Source organism: Cucurbita pepo, chromosome LG07 (genome assembly GCF_002806865.2).
Source record: "Cucurbita pepo subsp. pepo cultivar mu-cu-16 chromosome LG07, ASM280686v2, whole genome shotgun sequence".
Classification (NCBI taxonomy): Eukaryota; Viridiplantae; Streptophyta; class Magnoliopsida; order Cucurbitales; family Cucurbitaceae; genus Cucurbita; species Cucurbita pepo.
The window spans coordinates 1,615,236-1,642,742 of NC_036644.1; the positions used below are offsets into that span (position 1 = coordinate 1,615,236).

General features: G+C 36.0%; 4 protein-coding genes across 10 annotated transcripts; 3 read left to right on the top strand and 1 right to left on the bottom strand.

The window, feature by feature from the left end:
• The first annotated feature begins 175 nt into the window (after nucleotides 1-175).
• Nucleotides 176-508, top strand: LOC111798103 (flowering-promoting factor 1-like protein 2). The gene has a single exon (XM_023681070.1). The coding sequence runs from the start codon at nucleotides 176-178 to the stop codon at nucleotides 506-508; it is 333 nt and encodes a 110-aa protein (XP_023536838.1).
• A 4,206-nt stretch (nucleotides 509-4,714) lies between these two features.
• On the bottom strand, nucleotides 4,715-7,249 carry LOC111798111. 6 transcript variants are annotated; one of them, XM_023681086.1, is made up of 5 exons: nucleotides 7,163-7,249; nucleotides 7,006-7,082; nucleotides 5,234-6,292; nucleotides 5,018-5,061; nucleotides 4,715-4,915 (listed from the first exon to the last, which is right to left on the bottom strand). In XM_023681086.1, the coding sequence occupies exons 3-4, from the start codon at nucleotides 6,079-6,081 to the stop codon at nucleotides 5,025-5,027; spliced, it is 885 nt and encodes a 294-aa protein (XP_023536854.1). In that variant the 5' UTR covers nucleotides 6,082-6,292; nucleotides 7,006-7,082; nucleotides 7,163-7,249; the 3' UTR covers nucleotides 4,715-4,915; nucleotides 5,018-5,024. The 6 variants fall into 6 exon arrangements, with proteins under 6 accessions (XP_023536854.1, XP_023536853.1, XP_023536852.1 ...); XM_023681085.1 differs by lacking the exon at nucleotides 7,006-7,082 and having other exon boundaries at nucleotides 7,083-7,228; XM_023681084.1 differs by having other exon boundaries at nucleotides 7,006-7,228.
• A 3,509-nt stretch (nucleotides 7,250-10,758) lies between these two features.
• On the top strand, nucleotides 10,759-13,663 carry LOC111799324 (COP9 signalosome complex subunit 5b-like). 2 transcript variants are annotated; one of them, XM_023682842.1, is made up of 6 exons: nucleotides 10,759-11,333; nucleotides 11,719-12,000; nucleotides 12,093-12,240; nucleotides 12,340-12,422; nucleotides 13,069-13,146; nucleotides 13,256-13,663. In XM_023682842.1, the coding sequence occupies exons 1-6, from the start codon at nucleotides 10,917-10,919 to the stop codon at nucleotides 13,343-13,345; spliced, it is 1,098 nt and encodes a 365-aa protein (XP_023538610.1). In that variant the 5' UTR covers nucleotides 10,759-10,916; the 3' UTR covers nucleotides 13,346-13,663. The 2 variants fall into 2 exon arrangements, with proteins under 2 accessions (XP_023538610.1, XP_023538611.1); XM_023682843.1 differs by lacking the exons at nucleotides 13,069-13,146; nucleotides 13,256-13,663 and having other exon boundaries at nucleotides 12,318-12,407.
• A 4,724-nt stretch (nucleotides 13,664-18,387) lies between these two features.
• LOC111798535 (plasma membrane ATPase 4-like) lies at nucleotides 18,388-26,492 on the top strand. Its single transcript, XM_023681753.1, has 16 exons — nucleotides 18,388-18,637; nucleotides 20,982-21,101; nucleotides 21,239-21,475; nucleotides 21,741-22,502; nucleotides 22,589-22,711; nucleotides 22,789-22,893; nucleotides 22,971-23,115; nucleotides 23,201-23,365; nucleotides 23,542-23,780; nucleotides 23,946-23,978; nucleotides 24,074-24,155; nucleotides 24,239-24,399; nucleotides 24,497-24,670; nucleotides 24,762-24,944; nucleotides 25,868-26,049; nucleotides 26,149-26,492. The coding sequence occupies exons 1-16, from the start codon at nucleotides 18,581-18,583 to the stop codon at nucleotides 26,243-26,245; spliced, it is 2,865 nt and encodes a 954-aa protein (XP_023537521.1). The 5' UTR covers nucleotides 18,388-18,580; the 3' UTR covers nucleotides 26,246-26,492.
• The last annotated feature ends 1,015 nt before the right edge of the window (nucleotides 26,493-27,507 follow it).

Below are 27,507 nucleotides of genomic sequence, written 5' to 3' on the forward strand. Positions count from 1 at the left end.
TATGCCAAAAGCCAGACATTCTTAGGAGTATTTTAATCTTGGTTTTATTTGCGACGTCGATCAATTTGCACATATATAAACCAAGCCCACTCCACCCCTTCCTTCATTCACTCCACCAAGTACTTCTCCAACTCCTCACCAAACATCAAGATCAACCATAGTAAGAAATAATATCATGTCTGGAGTTTGGGTTTTCAAGAACGGTGTAATTCGCTTGATTGAAAATCCTCAAGCAGATTCTGATGGAAGGTTAGGCAACTCCAGACGAAAGGTATTGATATACCTTCCGACGGGACAAGCAGTGTCATCCTACTCTTCGCTAGAGGAAATCCTCACGTCATTAGGATGGGAGAGATACTATGGAGGGGATCCAGAACTCTTTCAGTTTCATAAACGTTCTTCCATTGATCTAATTTCTCTTCCTAGGGACTTCGCCAAGTTCAACTCCATTCACATGTATGACATAGTCATTAAAAATCCCAATCTCTTCCATGTTCGAGATGTGTGAGTTGACACCTAGCTTCATCATGTGTTTTTCCATCTCTCGTATCATTATATGATATAATATAATCCCCCATGCATGTACCTCATTTAATTCAAGTGTTTGTCTTGCATTTTTATCATCATCTATTTTTCTTTGGTTCTTCCATCTTATAAAAAATGGCCGTTTCCCTAGTTAGTTAGGACGTTTCTTAGTTATGCTTAAGCTTTCCTATGTGGTTATCTTAAATATTTGTGTAGTTTCACCCATGTGATGTATGTTATAATAAGTTCATAATGTGTTTGTATTATATAAATCAATAAAACAGTGCTATTTTTTCTTTTTTTTTAACAGTAAAAGGTGTTTTACTCTATAATCAAATCATTGAAATACTTTTTCAATCAAAATGAGAGTACAGATAGAGACAAATCAATTATCCAATAAATAAAAAAAAGGAAATCGAGTGAAAAAGAGGTGGCAATGTATATAGAACCGTTTATCAATCATATACAATAGGCCCTATGCAGTAGGATTTTGATTGGGAATGATACCTACGAAAGGCAAGTGTGGGTTTTCACGTGACAAACCAAGAATATGTGGCCATGTGTCCAATACGAGGTGAGGAAAACTGGAATTCTTGTTGGCCCTAGGCACGTGCAACATACTCCCCAATTCACACGGGGAAAAAAAGCAGTGAGACCTATCCCATAGAAAGTTTCAATTTTTCTTTTTAAATTTTATCATTCTAGTTGAAATTTTTTGGAATGAGTGGATCAAAAGTTTAAATTAAGCTAAGAAGGTAATAAATCGATTCATGAAAGGTAAGTATTATTAGGATGTCCTCGATGGCCTACACCTCTAAATTTAATAGAATCATAAGCGATTAACCACTTCCAAACAAAATATCCTTCCATTAATCTAAAATATCTAATGCCATAGAGATCCCCTTCTAATAGAACTTGAATTTTTTGGAATTTATGTTAGAGTTTGTGTTATGAGTAAATTTGGACACATCAAATCTGACGGATAGAAAACGGACTTAGATTTGGTGTCCAAAATCCTACCTCAAGCTGAATTGAACACATGTGGCGAGCTAAGCCAGACATGTGACGTGCACCTCGCACGCCCATGGCACGATAAAGTGGAAAAATGTCATGTTCAACCTTTTCCTAAATCGATTTGAAAGAGAGGAAAAGAAACTTAGGTAAATCTTATGGATTAGGAAAACACTATTGAAGGTAAATCAAACCAAAATTTCACTCTCAAACTCTTAATTTATGACGGTTTTACTTTTCATTGGAATGTATGCAGGCGGACCTTTTCTTTTCTCAAAATATTGATTCACAATTCAATCATGTGTAGTGATTTCAGTTTTTCCTGTTAGATTTACCGTAAATCTAAAGGTTCTATCACAAACACAATCTATCCTGATCAGAGAAAGTATTTTATGTTATAGTATTCCAAGGTTCAACTGTACGGTTCTTTTTATCACCGTAACAGAGTAAGGCTATAGTATGTAAGTTCCATTTAAGACAAATTCTTGTCGTCGTAATGAAAGAATCGACTATCAGCTTCATCAGCTTCAGAATATCTAAACTGCATTAACGCTATGAATGAGTGATGCGCGCAAGGAAAGCACGACTACAATAACCGATTCATCTAGTTTACGAACAGAGCATAGGAAAAAAAAACAATCTAATTCGATCCTAATTCCCAAAATTTCTCAAAATCCTCCATCTCGCAGTATATTCCACGCAATCAAACAGTCCAAGAACATCGAGGAGGAGAAAAATGAGAAGTGGAATCCAACACTCTGCTTCTACTATTTGATTTATCTCAAACTATGCAGATGAGGAAACTAATCGAACTAATCAAAATTCATTCAAACTTCGCAAGTATTGATCATATTTACCTTCCTACTATTTGCTCAGCAAACAAAAACAACAGATACAGCCATAACAGTACTGCAAGATAGATGTAGAACAGACTATTACCGGATCAAAAGCGCGCCAATCTAACTCCATTGCCGCAGAAGAGAGCGACTCCGCGAAAGTCGTTGATGCAGAAGTAGCAAAGAAATCGAGGATATATATATATATATATATACTGAAGAGGCAGTTTTGCTAATGGTAATTCATTTCCCGCCAATATTGCCTTTTCTTTTCCCTCCTGATTCCGTAGATTGTGAAACTTTTTTTAAAAAAAATAAATAAATAATACATAATTAAAAAAAAAAAAACCTTAAAATATTAAAAAATTGCATTTGATGAATATAAATTTAGGGTATGACTCTGATACTATGTCAAGAATCAAGAATCTCACCATGTATGATGCTGTCCACTTTGAGTATAAACTCTTGTTGCTTTATTGTTCCCAAAATGCCTATCAATAGAGATAGTATTCTTTGATTATAAACTCATAATCATTCCCTACATTTGCTGATGTGGGACTTTTCTCTATTGTGTTTGATAGAGCTATCAGCTATTGCATTAGTTCCTTAATATGTCAGTTTTTTCCTTGCTTGTCGGGTTTTATTCAAGGATGGGAGTTAAATGGAAGCGTCTTGAAAATCTTACAGTGCTTGCTATAAAAGGACTTGTCTGTAACATTACGTAGTCGGCTCGAGTACATGTTCTTTCCAATTATATATATACACACCATACCATTAACTTGCTTCTTCTTGAGCAAACTTGTTTAAGCAAGGTTCAAGACAAGATAGAAAACCCGATCTCAAGAACACAATCAAAGATGGGGCTCGGCTCGCGTGGCTCGACAAAGGAACTCGACCACCGCTGCTTGCTTTGACCGAAGTCTTGCACAGCCACACATCCAACAATTTAATGGATTTTTGTTTTAGGAATAATTTTGAAACGTTTATGACAACTTTTAAAAAATATGCATTTTTCTCGACGAAAAAAGTAAAGGGTGTTTTATTTTTTTTATATAATTTAGTAATATATATATATATATAATATAATTGGTAGCAGTTGAATAATCTTGCAGTTATGGGGTCAAGCTCATGGGTAATGCAGGCCAATACACAACCAAGGCAAATGATTGTGTCTGTTTGCTTCTGCACAACAGAACAATTGACACACTAATAAAGCATATACAGCGGACGGCAACAAAACAAAACAAATTAGTGTCTTTTTCATGTGATTTACTCAAGTGGTGAGGGGCTTCTCCAAAAGACCTCATACCAATAGAGAGAATATTCCTCACTTGTAAACCTATGGTCATTCCTGAACAACAATCCTCCCCTCGAACAAAGTACACTATAAGCCTAGGCTCGAAAACCTATGATCATTCCTAAACAACAATCCTACCCTCGAACAGAGTACATTATAAGCCTTTCCCTTAATCGAGGCTCGACTCCTTTCTCTGGAGCCCTCGAACAAAGTACACCATTTGTTCAACAGTCACTTTTGACTGCACCTTCGAGGCTCACAATTCTTTGTTCAATATTTGAGGATTCTATTGACATAGCTTCGAGGCTCACAATTCTTTGTTCAATATTTGAGGATTCTATTGACATAGCTAAGGCATGACTCTAATACCATGTTAGAAATCACAACTCTCCACAATAGTATAATATTGTTCATGAGCATAAACTCTCATGACTTTGCTTTCGGCTTCTCCAAAAGGCCTCATACCAATGGAGAGAGTATTCCTCACTTATAAATCCATTATCATTCCCTAACAACAATCCTCAATAGAGATCATTTACAGCACTTATTTCCAATCCTTTGAACTATAGTTTCGAAAAGTGGGTCCGAACTTAGTTGGAAGCTACTTATTATCGGTAGAAGTTGACTTGTGTCAAAAAAGGTAGTTCTATTAGTATATTTCTCATGATATTTTTAGCTTGATTCCCATCTAAGCATATCTTATGACAATGACATGAGGCCACTCCCACATAAAGTGAAAATAACTGTGAATTAGTTGGAAAATAAAGCCAAACAATTTCAGATTTGACAACAAATATTATGAAAAGCAAGCACAAAACATTCTAGACAAGTTGTAGGATTAGAAGCATAGGTTCGGCATCAATCAAACACGTCGAGAATACGTTGCGGACGAGTTCTAAATGAAGCATGGGAACCAAATTTAGATCAGCTGTACACTGTAATAAACCATCAGTTTGGTGCCTTTCAATCCAATCCCTTTTGACAATATTTGAGTGAGCAGAATACATCTTGGGAAAACCCCATAAAGACACCAAACNGAATTTCAATCCAATCCCTTTTGACAATATTTGAGCGAGCAGAATACATCTTGGGAAAACCCCATAAAGACACCAAACAAAATTGAAAGAAAGAAACCACACAAGGTAAGAACTCAAATGTTTGATGAACATATCATCATCATAATTTAACATGAATCTGATGTCTAAATCGACCCTCTATTACCTTAACTCCGCCTCATTTTCCGACGCTGCGATAAGATCACAAGAAACACACCAAAAAAATGATTGTGAGATGGAAAGGAAAACAGAGACAGTACAAAGACAGTGCAGATTCATGTAAAAGTGTATACCTAATGGCTAGTTGTCGTAAAAGCGGGAGCGACGTCTTCGGGAACTAGGGATCAGGGAGGAACATGAATTGATTAAGTTAGAACAAGAGAAACAGATCATCATTTTTGTTTCATTTTTAAGATAAATTTCAGCTAAAAAATTGTTAAGTTCCATGAAGCCTGTAACATATAGCTAGTTATAATGTAATATACTTGAAGTGAAAAGCATTTTCTCACCTCCTATGGTTGGAATTACCCCTTGAAGAGACATTTGTATTCACAATTTCGTCGTCAATATCTTCTACACCGTACTCTGAAAATTCTACCGAGGCCACAAAACTGTCATCGGAATTCGACAAGTCGTTACTCGATCGGCGACTTCCCCGTCTTGTATCGCCAACTCTTGATCTCCTTCGGTTTCGTGAATTCCTGAAATTATCGAATACTTGATACAAGATACAAGAGGTCCACCAATTACCATCATCCCCAGGGAAATCCTCGAACTCATCCCCACTTTCATCGTCCCCATATTCAATCACGTAGTCTCCAAACACCACCCCATGAGGAACTTCAGAGTGAATGGTACTTAAGACATCGATGATCTCAGAGGATTGTTGAAAATTTTCCCAATCTAGTTGTCGAGCAGGATCGATTTTTGAAGGACGGGCATGAGGATGTTCCACCTGAGCATGCTGTTGCAATTCTAAATATGTACCCATAAATCTACATTGTTCCTCCTCACAACAACGCTTTTTTTTATCCAAATGTATGCGGGCCTCATCAACCACCTTCCATCCATTCACATCCCCTCTACACAAAGGACAGCATAATTGGCAATTACCTTCTGGTGCCACCAGCTCGGCATTGATTCGAGGAACTACATCAGATGTTGATGGGGGAGTTGTATTGTGTGCATCTTTAAAACGACCAAGACAATTCGAGTGTAAATGGTCAGTGTCGCACACAAAGGGGCGACATCCTTTATCATACGACGAGCATTGAAGTAGTACAGCATTATGAGGAAAATCCAAGCATATCGAACAAATCACATCATCCCAGTTAGAACCAAACTGATTACTATCCATGAAAGAAATGGGAAGTTCAGCCCACTTTCATAGGAAAATTCGTCGAACAAGAACGAACTATGAACCACTCAATCAAATCAAAAATATTAATCACATAATCAGATTCAAATCATTGATCAACCAGGCCCAAAATGATACTGTGAGAAGTCAAAATAACACACCGAACGCCTTTAGAAGGCCAATTTTTGCAGCACCATAAATGGCCGCACATCTGGAAATAACAACAAAAAAGGAATTTGGCAACAATCAGCAAATAAGATTCCTGATAAAAACAAAACAGCAACCAATAGTTTCAATCCACGCTCTCCCGAAGAAGATACCGAAGAAACCAAGCTTTTCAAACTCAATACGCAACATAAACTCTTACAACAGCAACACAAATTTCTGCTTCGATTTATCAAGAACTCAAGAAACGAGATCTTTTCAAAATGAACACGCAACATAAACTCTTACAACCAGTAAAACAACTTTCTGCTTTGATTTCTCAAGAAACGTTCGGATTCCGAATCTCCGTTTTGTTCCATTCCTTCTAATTGATTTATGAATGTCATCAGTAGGCCACTGATATTATCATATACACGTCTTCTTAAGAGAATAACATGAAATGGCATTTACATTCTATCTAGACAGAGAAACAGAGAAAGAGAGTTAAAGAATCCGAAAGTCAAAACTCAAGAAAATCGTGGCCACCAACCAAGTTTGAAGTAGCCATCGCAACAATAAAAAATCATAGTCAAGGCTAAAAAAAAAAAATCTCTGTCCAGAAATGATTTGTTCAATGCGATTACCCAAAGAACAGTCGCAATTCACAATCAACAAGACAACAGCAACAAATTGGCTCTCAAATCCAACAATTCAAAGCAAAATGATGTTCAGACGAACAATACAAGAAATTAGGAGACGAAGTTAAAGAAACAAACATACCGAAATCAGCAAGCGGAAACACAAACACAAAGAATCAAAGAACAGCAAGAAGTGCAGATAAATCCAATCCAATTCACCTGAAAATAGAACAAAATTTCTGAGAAAAATGGAAAATCCAGATGGAGATGAGACCTACAAAAAGAAGAGAGGCGGAGACTTTTCACGCAAGAGAAGAGAGTATCTGCAACTTGAGCCTGGAAAAAGGGTGGGAGAGTCGTCTGAAGGGTGGGGAGGCATGTCCCTCTTTATAATTTTTTTTATTTTTTATTTTATTTATTTTATAAACAAATTTATTTATTTGAAAAAATAAATAACTTTGCCGTTCCGATGAAGAGTCCGTTTTGCTTTCAGACAATCGCTATTGCGAGCCGACGTGGATGGCTGTCATTATTGTAAAGAGCTTTTTATTTTTTTATTTATTATTTATATTTCATAATTTCTCACAGACTAAAAATATTTATATATATAATACACAGAAAAGAAAACGACATCGTTTTAACACAATAGAGCTTTTTATTTATTATTTATATTTCATAATTTCTCCAAAACTATAAATATTTTTATATATAATAAACAGAGAACAAAACGACATCGTTTCAGCACAATATAACTATGAGATTGTAACTCTCTTCTTTCTCCGAAGCTAGAGTTCTGACTGGGACTCGAGTATTACTACCTAAAGGACGATAGGCAGATAGGATTGATGTAAGCATTAACGTCCGGGTGAAAAGGTATGACTCAAATCTGACTTACTTGGCCCTTCATTTCCATGTAAAGATCATTTCCTTCACGAGTACGGTCACAATACCTCCTTATAATCAACTCCATACTTCTGCTTGTATTCTTTTGCAACGAGTCGCGCCTTGTACTTATCCACGCCCCATTACGGTGGTCTAGCGGCCGTTAGATGTCCTTTATAGCCACTGTTACAGAATTGGAAAGATTGCTCTAAGCCTATCACTATCAGCTCTTGGCTTATTCTAAGCTCGTATGAAAGAGAATTACACACAAAACATCTTTCCCTGAGGTTTAGTGCCCTCCGGTTTAGGGGAATGAGTGAAAGAAGGTGTCCGGTTTCACTGAACTTTTTATTTATTATTTATATTTCATAATTTCTCAAAGACTACAAATATTTATATATATATATATATATAAACAGAGAATAAAACGACGTCGTTATTACCTTTACTGTTTAATAAAATGGATTATTATTATTTTTTAAATAAAATAAAATGTAGAGTATAAATTATTTTTTTTGTAGTGACATCCACTATTTTAAAAATAAATTTTAGGCTGACTAATTATTTTTTATTTAAATTTTTTTAAAAAATGCAAAAGTATTTTCATTTGCACGTGGAACTCCATGCTCTATCTCTAATGGGATAAACATAAAGGTACAATTTTTTATAAAATATTAAAATTCTTTGCATGTGAAATGTCTTTTATGCCCCTACCGAATTTAGACGTCCACGTAATTTGTAGTGTATTTTTAATAATTGAGAATTGGTAAATTCATTGAAGGATGTTTACACGTGCTCATGCACGTGCCTAGTGCAATAAATTAAGCCTCATTTTTTATTCTTCAAAAACAAATTCCTTTCTTCAATTAATTTTAAAAAATGATTTATTTGATATTTTTAAAGTCTAAAGACTTATAAATAAAAAAATTAAAAGTCTACATATTTAATAATGGCTACTTATTTGACAAATTTAGAAATTAATCCAAATTCAAGGACCAATATGCAATTATATAATAATTTAAGGTCTTTTCCATCAATCTCTTTATTTGGGAGACAATAAACACACAACGAAAAAGAAAAGGGAACGTACAAGACAAAGAAACATGTGGGACATATGCTAAACTTTCTTTTCAATGGGTCAAATAAATAAATAATAATAAATTTTGGGGAAAATGTATGAAAAAAAAAAGTTATTGGGGTAGTTAAGAGAAAAAATAAATAGAAGGAAAAATCATGTGAGAGATTGCTTGTCATATATATTATTATTTTTTCTTTTTTTTTTTGTTCCAAATTATTTTTTAAATACCATTAATAAATTTCATTAAAATAATAAAAAGGTAAAATAAAAAAGGATGAATCATGTTGATTTATTTATTTATTTATTTATTTTTAATTTTCACCACCTGGGCTAGCATGCTTCACTACAAAGGCAAGAACTAGCTTTTACTATCGTTCAAATTCTAAATTATTTTAAATAATGGTGACGTGGATTTTAATTTTGTTTTAATTTAATGTAACCGTCCAAACCCACCATTATTTTGGCCCGTTTCATATCGCCATTAATTTCACGATTTTACGTGTTTATTATAGAGAGGGTTTAGCCCTACTCCGACCAATGTCTCGCACCATTCGACGGTAGCGATACATAACAGGCTAAAACAGACATATTTACTAGCGGTGGGTTTGGACTATTGCAAATAATATCAGAGCTAGACATCGGATAGTGTGCCAGCGAGAACGCGGGCCCGAAAAGAATTAGATCGTGAGATCCCACATTGGAAACCTGTGCCTAATAGACGCATTTATTTTTTAATTTATCCAATTAAATAGTTTATTAATGAATCTCGGGCCCACTCTATAATATTGTTAATTAAATTTTATTATTGTTTATTATGTTTTCACTCAAACTCATTTTGCTCACTTGTTAGGTAGATGTATTTTGGTCATTTAGGTGATGAATTACTTTATAGTCTTGGTTCGTGTATGCAAATAATAATTATATATTTCGTTATTTTTTTTAAACGTAATAATTATAAATTCTAGAACGTGTATGAACTATAATGGTAATGATCCGTGTCCAAAATTCAAAGTTCGAATTTGAGACCATTGGCACCTCATGGTCTCGACATTATAATGATAACGACTCGTGTCCAAGATTCAACATTTCATTGCATCCCCTACGACATGGTCGTGTTACTTACTTCTCGCTTTTTGTGGGTGAAGATTGGTAACGACCCATGTCCACTGTTCGAAATTTGGATTTGTCGGCTAATGATTATGACATTTCCTTGCATTCCCTACAACATGGTCGTATTACCTACTTCTCGCTTTTTATGGGTGAAGATCGTAACGACCCATGTCCACGATTTGAAATTCGGATTCGGCAGTTGATGATCCCGATATTTCCGTGCATCCCCTACAACATGGTCGTGTTACCTACTTCTCGATTCTTAACAGTGAAGACTATTCTCACAGCCCAACACGAGTCATTCCAATATAGTTTGTTATCACTCATATGCATCCTAGAAAAATATCTTGAAGGTCACTCAACATAAAATTAGCAAAACATGTTTAACCACAGAGTTCATATAATTGAGCTACCAAAAAAGAAGGTGCCTCTTGTCTTGTATAGGTAGTGATTTTCAATTTTTTTAAGTCTTTTTTAGTCATCTTATCCTCATGATTACTCTCATTTGGATGTTGTCTCGGTTCATTCACGTACCCTTCATTGAATCGGATGTCATAATCTAACACCCATTTTAGCTCCCACAATTTTTCTCGTACACAAAATTAGATATATATACATACATATATATGTATATATATGTACATATATACATATATGTATATATATATATATATATACACGTGTGTATATATGGGCTTGTAAGAGTCTGAATCTTGGTAGGCCCATTAACAAGCCCAATGAGACATGGGTTGAGCCCAAAAATTATGGGCCAGTTCCTTAAGGTCATTCTTATTTGCGGTGCGAACGAGAAATTCAATTTCCTCTGCAACTGTCGTGTGGAGTAGTTCATTCGCTTCTCCTTCAACAGCCCAATTTCTTTTACAGATTTCAGAATAGGATCGAAGAATCTGAATTCAGGAGAAAATTGGGAGCATTGTTCTTCTTCTTCCTGTTCTTCGTGATCGTCTTCCGTATCGAGACGAATGGAGTCGTTTCCGTCATCTTCTCAGCTAGCTCAGAAAACCTGGGAGCTTGAGAACAATATCATCTCCGTCGATACTCCTCCGACCACTTCCAAAGCTTCTGATTCTTCCTCCGATGCGATATTCTACTACGACGAGGCCGCACAGGCCAAGTTTCAGCAGGAAAAGCCGTGGAAAAATGATCCTCATTACTTCAAGCGTGTGAAGATCTCTGCCCTCGCGCTTCTTAAAATGGTGGTCCATGCACGCTCCGGTGGAACTATAGAGGTCATGGGACTGATGCAGGGGAAGACTGATGGAGACGCTATTATCGTCACGGATGCCTTCGCCTTGCCCGTCGAAGGTACTGAAACTAGGGTTAATGCTCAGGCTGATGCGTACGAGTATATGGTCGATTACTCTCAGACTAATAAACAGGTTTTCTAATATTCTCTTTCAATTCTTCATTTCTGATTTCCTTCATTTCCTGTTAATTGAGCATATATTTCTATGTTTTTGGTTTGACAAGTTTCATACATGTCTGTCATGTATGAAGTTTAGGTTTACTTGACATCATTGCATCCAAGGAGTATACTGTAGTTGAATGTATTGTTTGTTTATCCCTGCGTTTGCTTTTGACGTGTAGATGTCTGAGTTCGTTTCATAGATCCAGTGCTCACGGTTTTTGAATTTTTTCGAGTTTCTTCAGAATTGAAAATTTCCTGCATCTGTAGTAGTGGAGTGATGCTGTCTATCTGTGAAATCCTTACAAGCTTCCTAGTTTATACATTATGTTTCTCTGAAAGGCAATCTTATGATTTAGGCGGGGAGGTTGGAGAACGTAGTAGGATGGTACCATTCTCATCCAGGTTACGGATGCTGGCTTTCGGGTATTGATGTTTCCACACAAATGTTAAACCAGCAATTTCAGGAGCCTTTTTTGGCTGTTGTAATTGATCCCACGAGAACCGTTTCTGCTGGAAAGGTTGAGATTGGGGCTTTCAGGACCTATCCTGAAGGATATAAGCCACCAGATGAGCCTGTTTCTGAGTATCAAACCATCCCACTTAATAAGATTGAAGACTTTGGTGTGCATTGTAAACAGGTTTCTTCACTCATTCTTTCACGTTCTCAGATTTCTTTAGTTTATTTGCTATTGGGTACACTTTTTTTCTTAACTTTTACTTGTTATTGCAGTATTATGCGCTTGATATCACTTATTTCAAATCTTCACTTGACTGCCACCTTTTGGATTTGCTTTGGAACAAGTACTGGGTTAATACCCTTTCGTCTTCTCCGCTCTTGGGTAATGGAGATTATGTTGCTGGGCAAATCTCAGATTTAGGTATCCTTATCTTCATTACAATACAGTCTATTTACTATTCTAGCTCAAATTTTCTGATGTGGTCCGATTCTTTTTAGCGGTTTGTTTTGTGTTTTGCAGCTGAAAAACTTGAGCAGTTGGAGAATCAGTTAGCTCACTCCCGCTTTGGGCCATTAATTGCTCCTTCTCAGAGGAAGAAGGAGGTACTGTATTGTGTCATTTCTCTTGTGCTTTATTCATTTATGTATTTGCACGTACACATGCATGCTCTCTCTTAAACGTGCATCCATCAATTTCATAAGCTATAAAGGAAAGATCTGTTCGTGGTTGGACATATATCGCTTCTTTCATCAGTTTTATGCATCGTACTCTCTTCTTTCGGAAAGATTCTGTCCTTCCCTTTAATGATATGTGCTGGAATGTGTTTATGTTTTGACTTTAACTAGAACAAAGTGCTGTATTACTGGTTTGTGGTGATGTAGCATGTCCATTTGTTAAAAAGAACAAAAAGATTGCAGTTCTTTAAATTTGTTGCTTTTGTATTCACCGTTCGCTTCAATTTTGCGTGATTATGCAAATTGTAGATTCATTAGATGGAGCCTAGTGATTTTGGATCATGGATCTTAATTATTGATGTGGGTAGATCCCACATAAGGGATTATCTAAGTACGTATCCAAGTCATGATAGAGCTTTAATCGTTTCCTGATGAATAGGTATAGTTTATATTATATGACGATACACAACGCACTCTCCAATTAAGCTTGTTGCTCTACACAATATTCTGTCTTGAAGCCCAAATGATTTTCTTCTTTTTGTCGTTTTGAAGTAATATCATTCTCCGATTGCAGGAAGACTCGCAACTTGCTAAGATCACCCGTGACAGCGCAAAGATAACGGTGGAGCAGGTTCATGGTTTGATGTCACAGGTGACTCCTGTTACTGGCTGTTCTTAACCGTCATGTTCATTTTGCAAAAGAACATCTCAAAGTTGCAAATTATTTCCTAACCACAGTTTTGATACTTTTTCCTGCATAGGTTATCAAGGACACCCTTTTCAACTCAGTACGACCATGCAATAAATCTCGGCCAGAGCTATCCGAGCCCGAACCAATGGTGGAAAGCTGATGTACCCCCAGCTTTTGCAAGTCGAGAAACTGATGAAATCTTAAACACCCTGATGCTCAATGTTTTCATACACCAGGCAATACTAGAGAAAGGTGCACATTCTTGTCTAAATTGCTGGGTATTTTTTTTTTACTCCATATTCTGATACAAAGAATGTTCTTCCCTTTTCATTTTAATTTCATCACAGTGCTAAGTAGTGGCCTCTTCACATTTTAGGTTCTTTTTCTTCTTTTACTTGCTAATCTCACAAGCATACGATGTGGTTATGTCTTTTGGTACTGTGAATTCTCAATTTCTACTCCTCATTTTTTTCCCATATTACTATTTTTAGTCTTGCAGAGATTCAGAAAGTGACAATATGTTTGGTTATCATTTTGTTTTTTGGGAAATGTTTTCTATTGTTTATTTGAATTTATTTTTAAGAGTTTTTGTAACGGCCCAGGCCCAGATCCACCGCTAGCCGATATTGTCCTCTTTAGGCTTTCCTTCAAGGCTTTAAAATGCGTCTTCTAGGGAAAGTTTTCCACACCCTTATAAATGGTGGTTTGTTCTCCTCCCCAACCAATGTGGGACATCACAATCCACCCCCCTTCGGGGTCCAGCGTCCTCGCTGGCACTTTTTTCTTCCTTCAATCGATGTGGGACCACCCCCAAATCCACCCCATTTGGGGCCAACGTCCTTACTGGCACCCCGCCTCGTGTCTACCCCCCTTCGGGGAACAGCGAGAAGGCTGGCACATCGTCCGGTGTCTGGCTCTGATACCATTTGTAACGGCCTAGATCCACCGTTAGCAGATATTGTCCTCTTTGGCTTTCCCTTTTGGGCTTTCCCTCAAGGCTTTAAAACGCGTCTGGTAGGGGAAGGTTTCCACACCCTTATAAATGGTGGTTTGTTCTCCTTCCCATCCAACGTGGGACATCGCCGTTTTCTTTATTTATTTATTCTTTATTTATTTATTAAAAGTGAATGAGCCAATATGAAAAATTGTTCATATTATGAGTGGATGTGTCCATTTTTGAAAACTTCATGGTCTTTCCACTCCTCATCATGTCGTTTTGTAACTCCATGGAATAAATGTGTCCAGTTTGGAACTTTATGGTTTGCTACTTCTCACCGAGTCGTCTCGCACCTCCATTGATTAAAACATATGTCCCATCTTGAAATAGCATAGCCTGCCAATTTTCATCGTGTTGTCTCATAACTCCATGAAATATGTGAGATTTCACATCGATTGGAGAGAGGAATGAGTGTCAGCATTTCTGGGCATTGTAGGAAGGTTGATTGTGAGATTTCACATCGATTAGAGAGGGGAACAAGTTCTAGTGAGGACGTTGGTCCTCGAAAGGGAGTTGATTGTGAGATTCCACATCGAATGGAGAGGAGAACCAGTGCTAGGGAAGATGCTTGGCCCCGAAGGGGGGTTGACTATGAGATCCTACATTGGATGGAAAGGGGAATGAAACATTCTTTATAAGGGTGTGGAAACCTTTCTATAGTACACGTTTTATAAAATTTGAGCGAAAACTCGAAAGAAAAAAATTCAAAGAAGACAACATCGGCTAAATAAGCATTTTTAAAATTTTGAAACTTTATGGTCTACTCCTCATCGTGTCATCTCACAACTCCATTGAATAAACACATGTCCATTTTGAAACTCCCATGGCCTGCCACTTCCCATCGTGTCGTAGCTCATCGTGTCATCTCACAACTCTATGGAATCAACACATATCTATATAGAAACTTCACGAACCAAAAAAAAACTCCCTTCTTCCAATTGCATCGAATTTAATAATTTAGTTTATAAAGGTAGCGAATATTATTCAAAAGCCTTATGAAAAGATAACTTTGTAAAAGTGGAAATCTGAGGCTATTTGAGTGAGCAAATTGGTAAAATTCAGAATCAGATGCGATTCTGAAATCAATTTTGAATCAATGCCGTTTTAAAACAGTCTTCAAAGCAGCAACCCACACGCTCACACAATGCGCCACGTAATTCCATTCCAAAGAATATTTTTTATGTGATAATTATACACTCAAAATTACAACCCTTATTCTTTACTTCACCTTTAACATTTTTTTTATTTAATTTTTTTTATTTTATTTTATTCTTTCAAAATTGTAATTTTAAATTTTTTTTTTGGTCGAACTCGAAGCAAAAATTAAATATTTAAATACATACGTTAATCCAACTACCATCTCCCATTTTTATAATATAAATCAATCTCAGCCCACGAAGATATTGTCTTCTTTGAGTAGCCTCCTCTGTCCCTTAGGCCCTGTCTCACCCTCCGTGGATGAACCCTGCAGAGGGCCCTGATCTTAGGCCCTGTCTCACCCTCCGTGGACGAACCATGCAGAGGAATCCTTAGGTTTTCGGGGCATTGGATTCTCACCAGGACGAACCATGCAGAGGGCCCTGTCTCACACTGCAGAGGGCCCTGATCTTAGGCCCTGTCTCACCCTCCGTGGACGAACCATGCAGAGGAACCCTTAGGTTTTTGGGGTGAACGAACCCTGTAGAGGAACTCTTAGGTTTTCGGGGCATTGGATTCTCACCAATGTTTACGTTTCTCCTTTGGAGCTTCCTCTCAAGGTTTTAAAACGCATTTGTTAGGGAGAAGTTTTCACACTCTTATAAATAATATTTCATTCTCCTCTCTAACCGATGTAGGATCTCACAATTATTGGAGAGGGAAACAAAACATTTATTATAAGGGTATAAGAACCAATCTTTAATCGGCTCGTTTTACAATCTCAAAGGGAAGTCCTAAAGAAACAGCTTAAAGAGAACAATATCAGCTAGCGGTAGCCTTATGTGTTACAAGTATAGTCATCGATAGAGAGGTCCGAGGTTCCTCCCGTGCCCATATATATTATTGAACTAAAAAAATCCAAAGTTTAAATTATTGGTTCTTTTTTCAATTTGATAAATAATTACCTATAAATGGGCAACCAAATAGCCAAGACTCTTTCATAGTCATGATTTTCATGACTACTTTTATTTTTTATTTTTTTATTTTTTTTATTTTTTTATTAAATTAAATAAATATAAATTTAATTAGAAAAAAAAAAAAAGTGGTCACGAGGAATCACGTATAGAAATGGGCTGTTGGCTTTCACTTAATAATATTATTTACTTTTTAAATACTTTTTTAAAATTTATTCACATGCTCTCTTCTTTCTTTCTCTCATGATTTATCTGAATTAAAACCCTTTTCATTTTTTCTCCCAAAAATAAAAAAAAAATTAAATAGATATTCGAACTCGTGATCCTTCTTCAAATTCACTCTATTACAACGACTCGAGCACGATCCCGTTAAATTATGCTTATTTTCTCGCAATTTTTTTGGTGTAATTTTATTGCCTTTTTAACTACATATCATAAAACCATTATTATTATTTTTATTATTACAATAATTTATTTTTTAAAAATAGGTGTCATTTAAAATATATAATTCCTCATAAATTTTTATGATTATAGCCCTTAAATCCTCGAATTTTAAATAATTTACGATTTACAGATAGTGGGTCTAGATTTTTTATACCGTCTATACATAACTGAGAATTGATGCAAAATTCTCGAATGTTTCGAACATAGCTTCGAAAGCTTAAAGACCTATTATCGACACATTTTAAATTCTCTTAACTATATTTCGACTAGTTATTTATTTTTTATTAAGAGGTAAAAAATTGTGATGTCCCACGTTGGTTGAGGAGTAGAACAAAATACCCTTTATAAGAGTGTGGAAACTTTTCCCCAGTAGACATGTTTTAAAGCTTTGAGGGGAAGCCCGAAAGGGAAAGCTCAAAGAGAACAATATTCCTCTCGAGAGAAAGTCAAAGAGGACAATATCTGTTATTTGCTAGCGAGAGAAAGCCGAAAGAGGACAATATTTACTAGCGATGGGTCTGAGTCGTTACAAAAAGGTTCAAAAGAAAGTCCATGCTAGCGAGAGAAAGCTCAAAAAGGACAATATTTGTTATATGCTAGCGAGAGAAAGCCCAAAAACGACAATATTTGTTATCTGCTAGCGAGAGAAAGCCCAAGAAGGACAATATTTGTTATCTGCTAGCGAGAGAAAGCCCAAGAAGGACAATATTTGTTATCTGCTAGCGAGAGAAAGCCCAAGAAGGGCAATATTTGTTATCTGCTAGCGAGAGAAAGCCCAAGAAGGACAATATTTGTTATCTGCTAGCGAGAGAACCTCGAAAGAGGATAATATCTACTAGTGATGGGCCTGAGTCGTTACAAAAACGTTCAACAAATTTATAATTTAACCTAATTTAGGACCAACAAGCAATACAATTAGGGTTTCTAAAGGATTGAAAGAAAATAGAAAGGTATCCAATTTCTACCCTCTTTTAACACACGGGCATCTCTTTTCTTTACCCTTTCCTTTTTTTCTTGCTCTCACGTGTTAAAAGGGCATGAATTATGAGTGAAATTAGAGAAATAAATAAATAAATAAATAAATAAATAAATTTATTTTTTTGTTTTTTTTACTCAATTTTAGATTTTAAATAAAATTAATAAATTGAAATAATAGGAACTAAATTGATAATTAATTTTACATCAGCTAAAATAAAATAAATTGAAGAAATAAATGAACCTAATTAAAATATATATATTAATAAAAAAAAAAAGTTGACTTTTGATGAATATAATACATAAATAAATTCTATCTGCCACGTGTACGGTAGAGAAGCAATGAGTTTTTTGTCGGAACTAGTGCAGCGTAACCCGTCCTGTCCAAGTCGTACTAATATTTTGTTTTTAAAATTAATTTTTAATTAGGTTTAATGTTGTATGCTTTGAAACGACGCCGTTTTAAGTCTAGGTTTTATTTTTTATAAAATTTAAAATTACTAGGAAATTTTGAGATGCGTGTATGTCAATCCAACAAGAGGCGCGTGTAGTAAGCTAACATGGCGGGAAGGCAATAAAAGGCGTTGGTAAGTGGGCCCCACTAAAGTAGCGTGACTTCAAACGCCGAAGCTACTATAAAAGTGGGTACAGAATTCACAGACTTTCTTCACTGCCCTAATTAACTGATATCCTCCAATCAAACATTCGTGAACCCTCCATTTCTTACTTCCTTTTTTCTTTCTTTTCCTTTTTCCTCCTCTAATGGCGGCCATTATGATTCTTCAATGAATCTCGTGGAGTTTCCGTAATTTTCCGTTGCACTTTTTCTCATCGGACTTGAAGCTAACTTCATTTCCGCTCTTCGAGAATGGGCGGCGATAAGGCCATCACTCTTGAGGAGATCAAAAACGAGGCCGTTGATCTGGTGCGTACTGATACTTCTTTTCTTTTTTCTTGTTTATTTCGTTTGCTATTTTCCTGCGTTCTGTGTTTGGTTGCTGAGAAATTTAATTAGAATCGCTGATAAATGAACTCGGATTCTCTCTGCGTTTGCATGTTGTTGTTTTACCGGCCGAGAAGGTTTAGTTTGTGAGTATTCTGTGCGATTACTTGTTTGCGTTGATTCTATAACCGTATTCTCATCGCTGCGTGAGTGAACTATCGATTCGGACGTTTCTTTGTAACTCTCCTTACTGGATCGTTTGTTTTCGTTATACGATTGAAAATATGGCGCTATACATCAGGCCTAACGACGTTTTTCACCTTGTAGAGTCTAGTCCCTCCGACTCTCCACTTTTTTTTTTCTTCTTCTTAAATTTCTTTAGTAATTTTACAGATTTTAATTTTGTTATCTTCTATTTAATTAATTTATTGTATTCATTATTTAGCAAAAAGATAAATATTAAATTAAATAAATATAAAACGATTATTTTATTTTCATGTTCTTCCTTATCGGCATGTTATCTTTAAAAAAGCAGGTGAAAAATACTGTGTTAGGTATATATTTTTGTAGAATAAAGGTATTATATATCCGAGAAATACTGTTATCCAAAGAGAAATTTATATAATTTTGTTTTTCTAATTTCTATTTTTAAACATATCTATGACTGTAATTATGTATTAATATATAATATATTCAGTATTTTTTAAGGGTTATATCATACGATCTTTGTACGCCGTGATTTCGCCGGCGATTTGGCGGACTTAAAAGTTTAATACATCAGAATTTTTTAGAAGCTGTTTAAACCGTCCGAAAATTTCAATGCGAGGGCCCCAGTAAATTATGGACACGTGGCAGTCATGAACAGTCCAGATGTTTTTACAAATTGGTGTGGCCAAATGCCGTAGTTCGGTGCTATCCTAGAATTTTAAACGCAGATTATTTCATAAAATTGCCAAAATCAGGTGCCTTTTTTTAAAAGAAATTTTTGTTGGATTTATATTTTAAAAATTATGTCTTCTGATAATTGATGGATGCAAACATGAAATATATTTATAATTTCTCTATCATATATTTACCTGTATAAAATTACTATTTTATCAAAATGATTTTATGGAATAATCTATTATTAATATTATTATATGATACTTTGCCTTTTTATTGTTGGTATTATATTTTATGTGTGGACCACGTGATAGGAAGTTTTTATTCTTCGAGAACCATGTAAAGTTAACTGGAAACTGAATGTTCACTTAAAAAAAATAAGAAAAACCCTAATTTGGAGGCTTGGCACTTCTACGGAACGTGGCTACCAGAACAATTTAGATTGATGATTTTTTAATATAATTTTAATGAGGAATTTTAAGCGATTTTTATGGATTACTGTGCCTTTCATTTTTTTTATTATTTTTATTTTTGATACAGTGGGAAAGATTCATATTTCGAAGGATGTTTACGATATTCTTGTAAATTGTTTTTTCCCATAAAACTAATTGAGTTCCAACTTCCAAGAGATCCAAAGAGATCAAAGTTAGCTAATAAAGCTTTCTTTGATGTCCATTTAATCTTATGGATAATTTATTTATTATTTAGTATAAAAAAAAAAAGATTATTCGTTGCACCATGATGATAATTTTAATTGATTTTTTTATTTTTTTAATGAAATTTTCGTTTGTAAAATTAATATTTGCTTGATAGATAAATTTAAGACATGAAAAGTTTACTTTATATGTTTGTGTTAAAAGGTGAAAGCCTGGAAAAATAACTAATACTAGTTTCAAGTGCCGCACAGATTTCGTCTAGCCTTTTAAGCTGATGTCTGAACATTGTTGATATTCGTTAAGTAAGGGAATAGAAGTTGTAGAATTTTATCCATATTCTGTTGATATTAAATAAATATTTTCCATTTCTGTTAGGTCTAAAAGAATTGGTTATTGGTTGACTCATGATAAGTTTACATGTCAGCCGGGGCGTTGATTGTCACGTGATTCAGTTTTATGATGATGAACTAATACTGTCATATTTGTTTTACTATCATAATTTAAAAATTGGTTTGCATTATATTTATATTTGGTTGTTGAACTTAGAACCTTTTTATTTATGTCCTTTATTATTTACGTGTTCTTTCCTGATCACCTGGCCTTGACCATTGGATCAACATGATGATTGGAGGCAATTTGGCATTGGGAGGGTGATTTTTGGGGGCGGGTTGTCTTCTCCCAAGTGTTTCTTATTCTGTTAGATGAACATTGTGTCTTTCTTTCGCTTGAATTCGTTATTTTGGTCGGCTAGTAGTAGTAAGTGAAGTGGCATATGTTGTGATCTGCAGGAACATATTCCAATAGAGGAAGTGTTCGAACAGTTGAAATGTACACGAGAAGGTCTGACGTCAGAGGAAGGAGCCCACCGGCTTCAAGTTTTCGGACCCAACAAACTAGAAGAGAAGAAGGTATAATTCAATTTATATACGGCGCAATGATTTGCATGTTTTTTTCTTACGCTTTACCCTTGCATAAATATTATTTCTCAAAGTTCCTGCAATTGAATGTGCTTAATTGTTTCACTTGACTCCTTCCATACATATAGGAAAGCAAACTCCTCAAGTTTTTGGGTTTCATGTGGAATCCTTTATCTTGGGTTATGGAAGCTGCTGCCTTAATGGCTATAGTCTTGGCAAATGGTGGTGGAAGACCACCAGACTGGCAAGACTTTGTGGGGATCATTGCTTTACTTTTTATCAACTCTACCATAAGTTTTATTGAAGAAAACAATGCTGGTAACGCGGCTGCAGCACTCATGGCTGGTCTTGCTCCCAAAACTAAGGTAAAAGCAGAACATACTTTTCATGCCTCTTTAACATACTTTTCATGCCTCTCTAGGAGATCCATATCAGTCGGAGAGGATCATGAAGCATTCTTTGTAAGGGTGTGAAAACCTTGTTTTAGTAGATACATTTTAAAACCTTGAGGAGAAGTCTGATAGGGAAAGCCTAAAGAAAACAATATCGGCTAATTGTGGGCTTGGACTGTTACATTAGGTTTTTCCGTCCTCGAGTGTTTTCTCAATTATTTTCTTTTATGTATTATAGGTTCTAAGAGATGGTCGTTGGAGTGAGCAAGAGGCTGCTATTCTTGTTCCTGGAGATATTATCAGCATTAAGCTTGGGGATATAATACCAGCAGATGCCCGTCTTCTGGAGGGTGATCCTTTAAAGATTGATCAATCTGCTTTAACTGGAGAATCACTCCCAGTCACCAAGAACCCTTCAGATGAAGTATTTTCTGGTTCTACATGTAAACAGGGTGAAATAGAAGCAGTCGTGATTGCCACTGGTGTCCACACATTTTTCGGCAAAGCTGCTCATTTGGTAGATAGCACCAATCAAGTTGGACATTTCCAGAAAGTTCTTACTGCTATTGGTAATTTCTGTATTTGCTCAATCGCCGTTGGAATACTAATCGAACTCATAGTCATGTACCCAATACAACGACGCAAGTATCGAGATGGAATTGACAATTTACTGGTGCTTTTGATTGGTGGAATTCCTATTGCAATGCCAACCGTTTTGTCTGTTACAATGGCCATTGGCTCTCATAGGCTTTCTCAGCAGGGTGCCATTACAAAGAGAATGACAGCCATTGAAGAAATGGCTGGCATGGATGTCCTCTGCAGCGATAAGACAGGAACTCTAACCCTGAACAAGCTAACGGTAGACAGAAGCTTGATCGAAGTGTTTGTCAAGGGCGTTGAGAAAGAGTATGTTATTCTTCTTGCAGCCAGGGCTTCAAGAACAGAGAATCAGGACGCTATTGATGCAGCTATAGTTGGAATGCTTGCAGATCCCAAAGAGGTGAAATTTGGCTGCATTTGATCTTCCTTTCTTAAACCAAGATCTGGACATTAGATTCATATTACTTGTATAGTGTAACTTTTCAGGCACGAGCAGGAATTAGGGAGGTACATTTCCTTCCATTCAATCCTGTTGACAAAAGAACTGCCTTAACCTATATTGACTCCGATGGACATTGGCACCGAGTAAGCAAAGGCGCTCCTGAGCAGGTAATAGCCTTTTAAGATTAGCAGTTCATGGAAGGTCAATGAAGTAACTGATCATCTTGCAAATTTCTTTCAAGCAGATCCTAAATCTTTGCAACTCCAGGGAAGACATTAGAAGAAAGGTTCATGCAGTGATTGACAAGTTTGCAGAACGTGGACTTCGTTCATTGGGTGTTGCAAGACAGGTCTTTTTAGAGTTTATAGCTTTTTTCCTATTCCTATTGATTTGAATGCTTATCTTACTCTTTTAACATCTACGTAGGAAGTACCTGAAAAATCAAAAGATAGCCATGGAGGACCATGGCAGCTTGTGGGTTTGTTGCCTCTTTTTGATCCTCCTAGGCATGATAGTGCAGAAACCATAAGAAGAGCTCTGAACCTCGGAGTAAATGTCAAGATGATTACTGGTATGTATAAAAAGAATGATTTGGCGAATGCATTTTCCAATTCGTGTAATTCATTAATTCACGTAAAGTTCTTTGAAACGCGTAGGGGATCAACTTGCCATTGCCAAGGAAACAGGGCGTAGACTTGGTATGGGAACAAATATGTACCCTTCTTCTTCATTACTTGGTCAAGACAAGGATGAATCTATTGCTTCACTTCCTGTGGATGAGTTGATTGAGAAGGCAGATGGATTTGCAGGAGTATTTCCAGGTAGGCTTTGCTTTCATGTTCTTGTCGAGAATTGTTGGTGGGAGTCCCCCATTTGCGTTCACGAAGCCATGAGATCATATCATACCATTGTGGAGGGTCGTGATTACTAATAGTTCTTACGTCTTTAAAAGATTAATCCCATTTGCTTTCCTAATGTTTTCTTTTGCATTGTGTAGAACACAAATATGAAATTGTGAAAAGGCTGCAGGAAAGGAAGCATATATGTGGAATGACAGGAGATGGTGTTAACGATGCTCCTGCTTTGAAGAAGGCAGATATTGGAATTGCTGTTGCTGATGCTACCGATGCTGCTAGAAGTGCTTCAGATATAGTCCTTACAGAACCAGGATTGAGTGTAATTATTAGTGCCGTGCTAACCAGCAGGGCTATCTTTCAGAGGATGAAGAATTACACGGTTAGTTCACTTTTTTTTTCGAGTATTATTGGGAGGGAGTCCCACATCGGCTAATTTAGAGCATGATCATGAGTTTATAAGTATGGAGTATATCAAAATAGACAATATCATACTATGGTAAAGAGTCGTGATTCCTCCGATTTAATTATTTGCTATCTTCTGCAGATTTATGCAGTTTCGATTACCATTCGTATAGTGGTAAGTGAATATAGAACATGTTGTGATATCAATTACACGACCCAATTCTTCTAATCTCTAACACTGTTTCTTCGTACAAACTTTGAATGTTGCAGTTTGGATTCATGTTCATTGCTTTGATTTGGAAGTTTGACTTCGCTCCCTTCATGGTTTTAATAATAGCCATTCTGAATGATGGTAAGTTCACACGAATAGAAATCCAACCATTATTCACTTACTAGGATGAAGCTTCTGATTTGTTTTTTGTGCTTTACTTGAAGGAACAATTATGACAATTTCAAAGGATCGAGTAAAGCCATCTCCGCAGCCTGATAGTTGGAAACTAAAGGAGATTTTTGGAACAGGCATTGTCCTTGGAGGATACTTGGCATTAATGACAGTATTATTCTTTTGGGCCGTCAAAGATACCAACTTTTTCTCCGTAAGAATTTTCTTTTAATTTCTTGTAATGAAACATTCAAATATATCATAATGTCTGGGTTATTAACGATGGGTCTTGTTTGCATTAATTTATGAAGGAAAAATTTCATGTGAAACCCTTGAGAGACAGTCCTCAAGAATTGATGGCGGCCTTGTACCTTCAAGTGAGCATAATAAGTCAGGCACTTATTTTTGTGACAAGGTCTCGCAGCTGGTCGTTTATGGAACGTCCTGGACTGCTCCTTGTCGGAGCTTTCATCATTGCTCAGCTGGTAAGGGAGACGTTGAAATCACATCAAAGATGAGTTAGGTTTGGTTTGGTTTGGTTTTAGATGTGCTGATGTCAGCTAATGTAACTGACAGGTGGCAACTGTGATCGCTGTTTATGCAAATTGGGAGTTTGCAAGGATAAAAGGAATGGGATGGGGTTGGGCTGGTGTTATCTGGCTCTATAGCATCGTAACGTATATCCCTCTCGATATTTTGAAATTTGGTATCCGGTATGCTCACAGCGGCAAGGCTTGGGACACACTTCTCGAGAACAAGGTATGTTTTCTTTTCTTAATTACTAGGGTTGGATTAAGTTCATTGAAAAAAAAGAATTACAACCAAATTATTAAAAATGTCTCAACTCGATCTAGTCCGTCCAATGATCATGTAACCGTCCAGGCCCATTCCCTTTCATTTTCTTCTCCAACTGAGGTGGAATTTCTCACCATCCACTCCTTTTAAGGCTCAACATCCTTGTTGGTACTCGTTCCTCGACATGAGATATCACAATCTATCCCTTTGAGATCCAGCGTGTTCTCTGTCACTCGTTCTTCTCTCCAATCAATGTGAAATCTCACAATCCACCCCTTCGGGTCCCACGTTTTCGTTTGCACATCGCCCAATGTCTGACTCTAATGCCATTTGTAACAATTCTATTAGATGAAAACGACTCTTCACAATGGTATGATATTGTCCACTTTGAGCATAAGCTCTCGTGGCTTTGCTTTGTGCTTCCCCAAACGGCCTCATACCAATGGAGAGAGTATTCTTTGATTATAAACTCATGAACATTCCCTAAATCAGCAGAGGTGGGATTTTCATCCAATAAGTTCTAGTCTACCACCGGCAAGTATTGTCCTCTTCAAGCTTTCTCTCAAGGTTTTTAAAANGAGATTTTCATCCAATAAGTTCTAGTCTACCACCGACAAGTATTGTCCTCTTCAAGCTTTCTCTCAAGGTTTTTAAAACTCATCTGCCAAGGAGAGGTTTCACGTCATGTTTCGTTTTCCTCCCCAACCGATGTGAGATCTCACAATCCACTCTCTTCGTGGCTCATCGTTCTCGTTGTCACTCGTCCACCTCTCCAATTGATTTATGTGCGATCTGACAGATCACCTCTATAAATTAGCGTACAAATTTATGTTTTTGGATTGTGGACCGTCCTTACATTATTGGTCCCTTGTCATTGAATTACACAGACTGCGTTCACAACGAAAAAGGACTATGGGAAAGAAGAGAGAGAAGCACAATGGGCAGCAGCACAGAGGACCCTACATGGCTTACAACCACCTGAGAACTCCAATCTCTTCCCAGAGAAAAGTAGTTACAGGGAGCTTTCAGAGATTGCAGAGCAAGCCAAGCGCCGTGCTGAGGTTGCCAGGTGACCTTCTCGCCCATTCTCTCTCTCTCTATCCAACTAATAATTAAGTAGCATTCGAAAAATGGTCCTAAAATAAACACTGTTTATGGCTCTGGGCAGGCTCCGAGAATTGCACACACTGAAGGGGCATGTGGAATCAGTAGTGAAGCTGAAAGGACTTGACATTGACACAATCCAACAACACTATACAGTTTAAAGAGCCGCAAAAATCCACATCTGCTGCTACCAGTAAGTTAGATATAAGCTTTGTATTACAAGTTGTTGGGGTAAAAAACCCTTTTCGTTTTTATGCTCAAAAGTTTGTAGTCTCAAACTTCAGAGAGTTTGTTATTTCTTATTAAGCAACTGCAACGAGAAATGGCATATCCTGGTGGTTTGGTTGGTTTATGAATACCAAAATCAAACAAATTTCATGTATTATTAATTCTGCTTTTCTTTTTCTATTTCCTTCCTATCTTATGTTATTCTGTCAATTCATGTTTTTAAGAGGTTTCTTTTTAGATTTAAACCAAGTTTTTAAATCCATTTGCCCTCTCTTGATTTCTCATTTTAATTGCAACTAAAACATACCCATGTACCCATTTACCCAATAGGACCACGATCAAGAAACTATCCCGAACACGTTGTGAAATCTCCATTTAAATGTGAAATAGCTAGAGAGAAAGTGGAGAGAGATTTTCATCCTTCTTGTTTCTAACCCGGTTTATATTACATGTCTAAAATACTATGTTATAATAAACAAACCAAACTAGGTTTGTACTACCCTTTAAATATGTATTTTAGTAATTTGAATTCAAAAGGAAGTATTTTGTAACCTTTTTGTAAGCTTATGGTCCCTAAAGTGTCTTCTCCACACTATAGATGAGCTAGTAGAAATAATGGAGTTGTGTGCTCTAGGACACTCGGTTTCTAAGAATTTCAAAATTCAAAGATAAAAAATTATACTTTTTTAAAATTTATTGACCTAATTCAAACTTATCAAAAGTTATATTCTCGTATAAATATATTTCACCATCAACGACTTAAAAATAAATAAATCATATTAGATCTCAATTTTAGCCAAATAAAAGGTAATTAATACACTACTTTTTAATATCTTATTTTTTGTCTCGAGATTTTGAGATTAAAATTTTTAATTGAAAAATAAGTATATTGCTTTTATTAAATATATCATGGCAAAGTCATTTATCATATATATACACATTATTTAAATAAAATAATGTGAAAATTATAACATCTAATTTAAACAATTATTGAATAACATACTCGTTTTTCCAAATAAAATAGTAATAATTATTTAAATAATAAACTTTCTATAAACATTTATCACAAAATTCTAAAAAAATCTGCAAATAACACATTTTTACCCCAAAAAAACCACAAAAATGAATCGAAAAACTTTTAAATTTCACATTTAAAAAAAAAAAAAAAAGAAGTTTTGGAGAGAGCTGCAAAGGA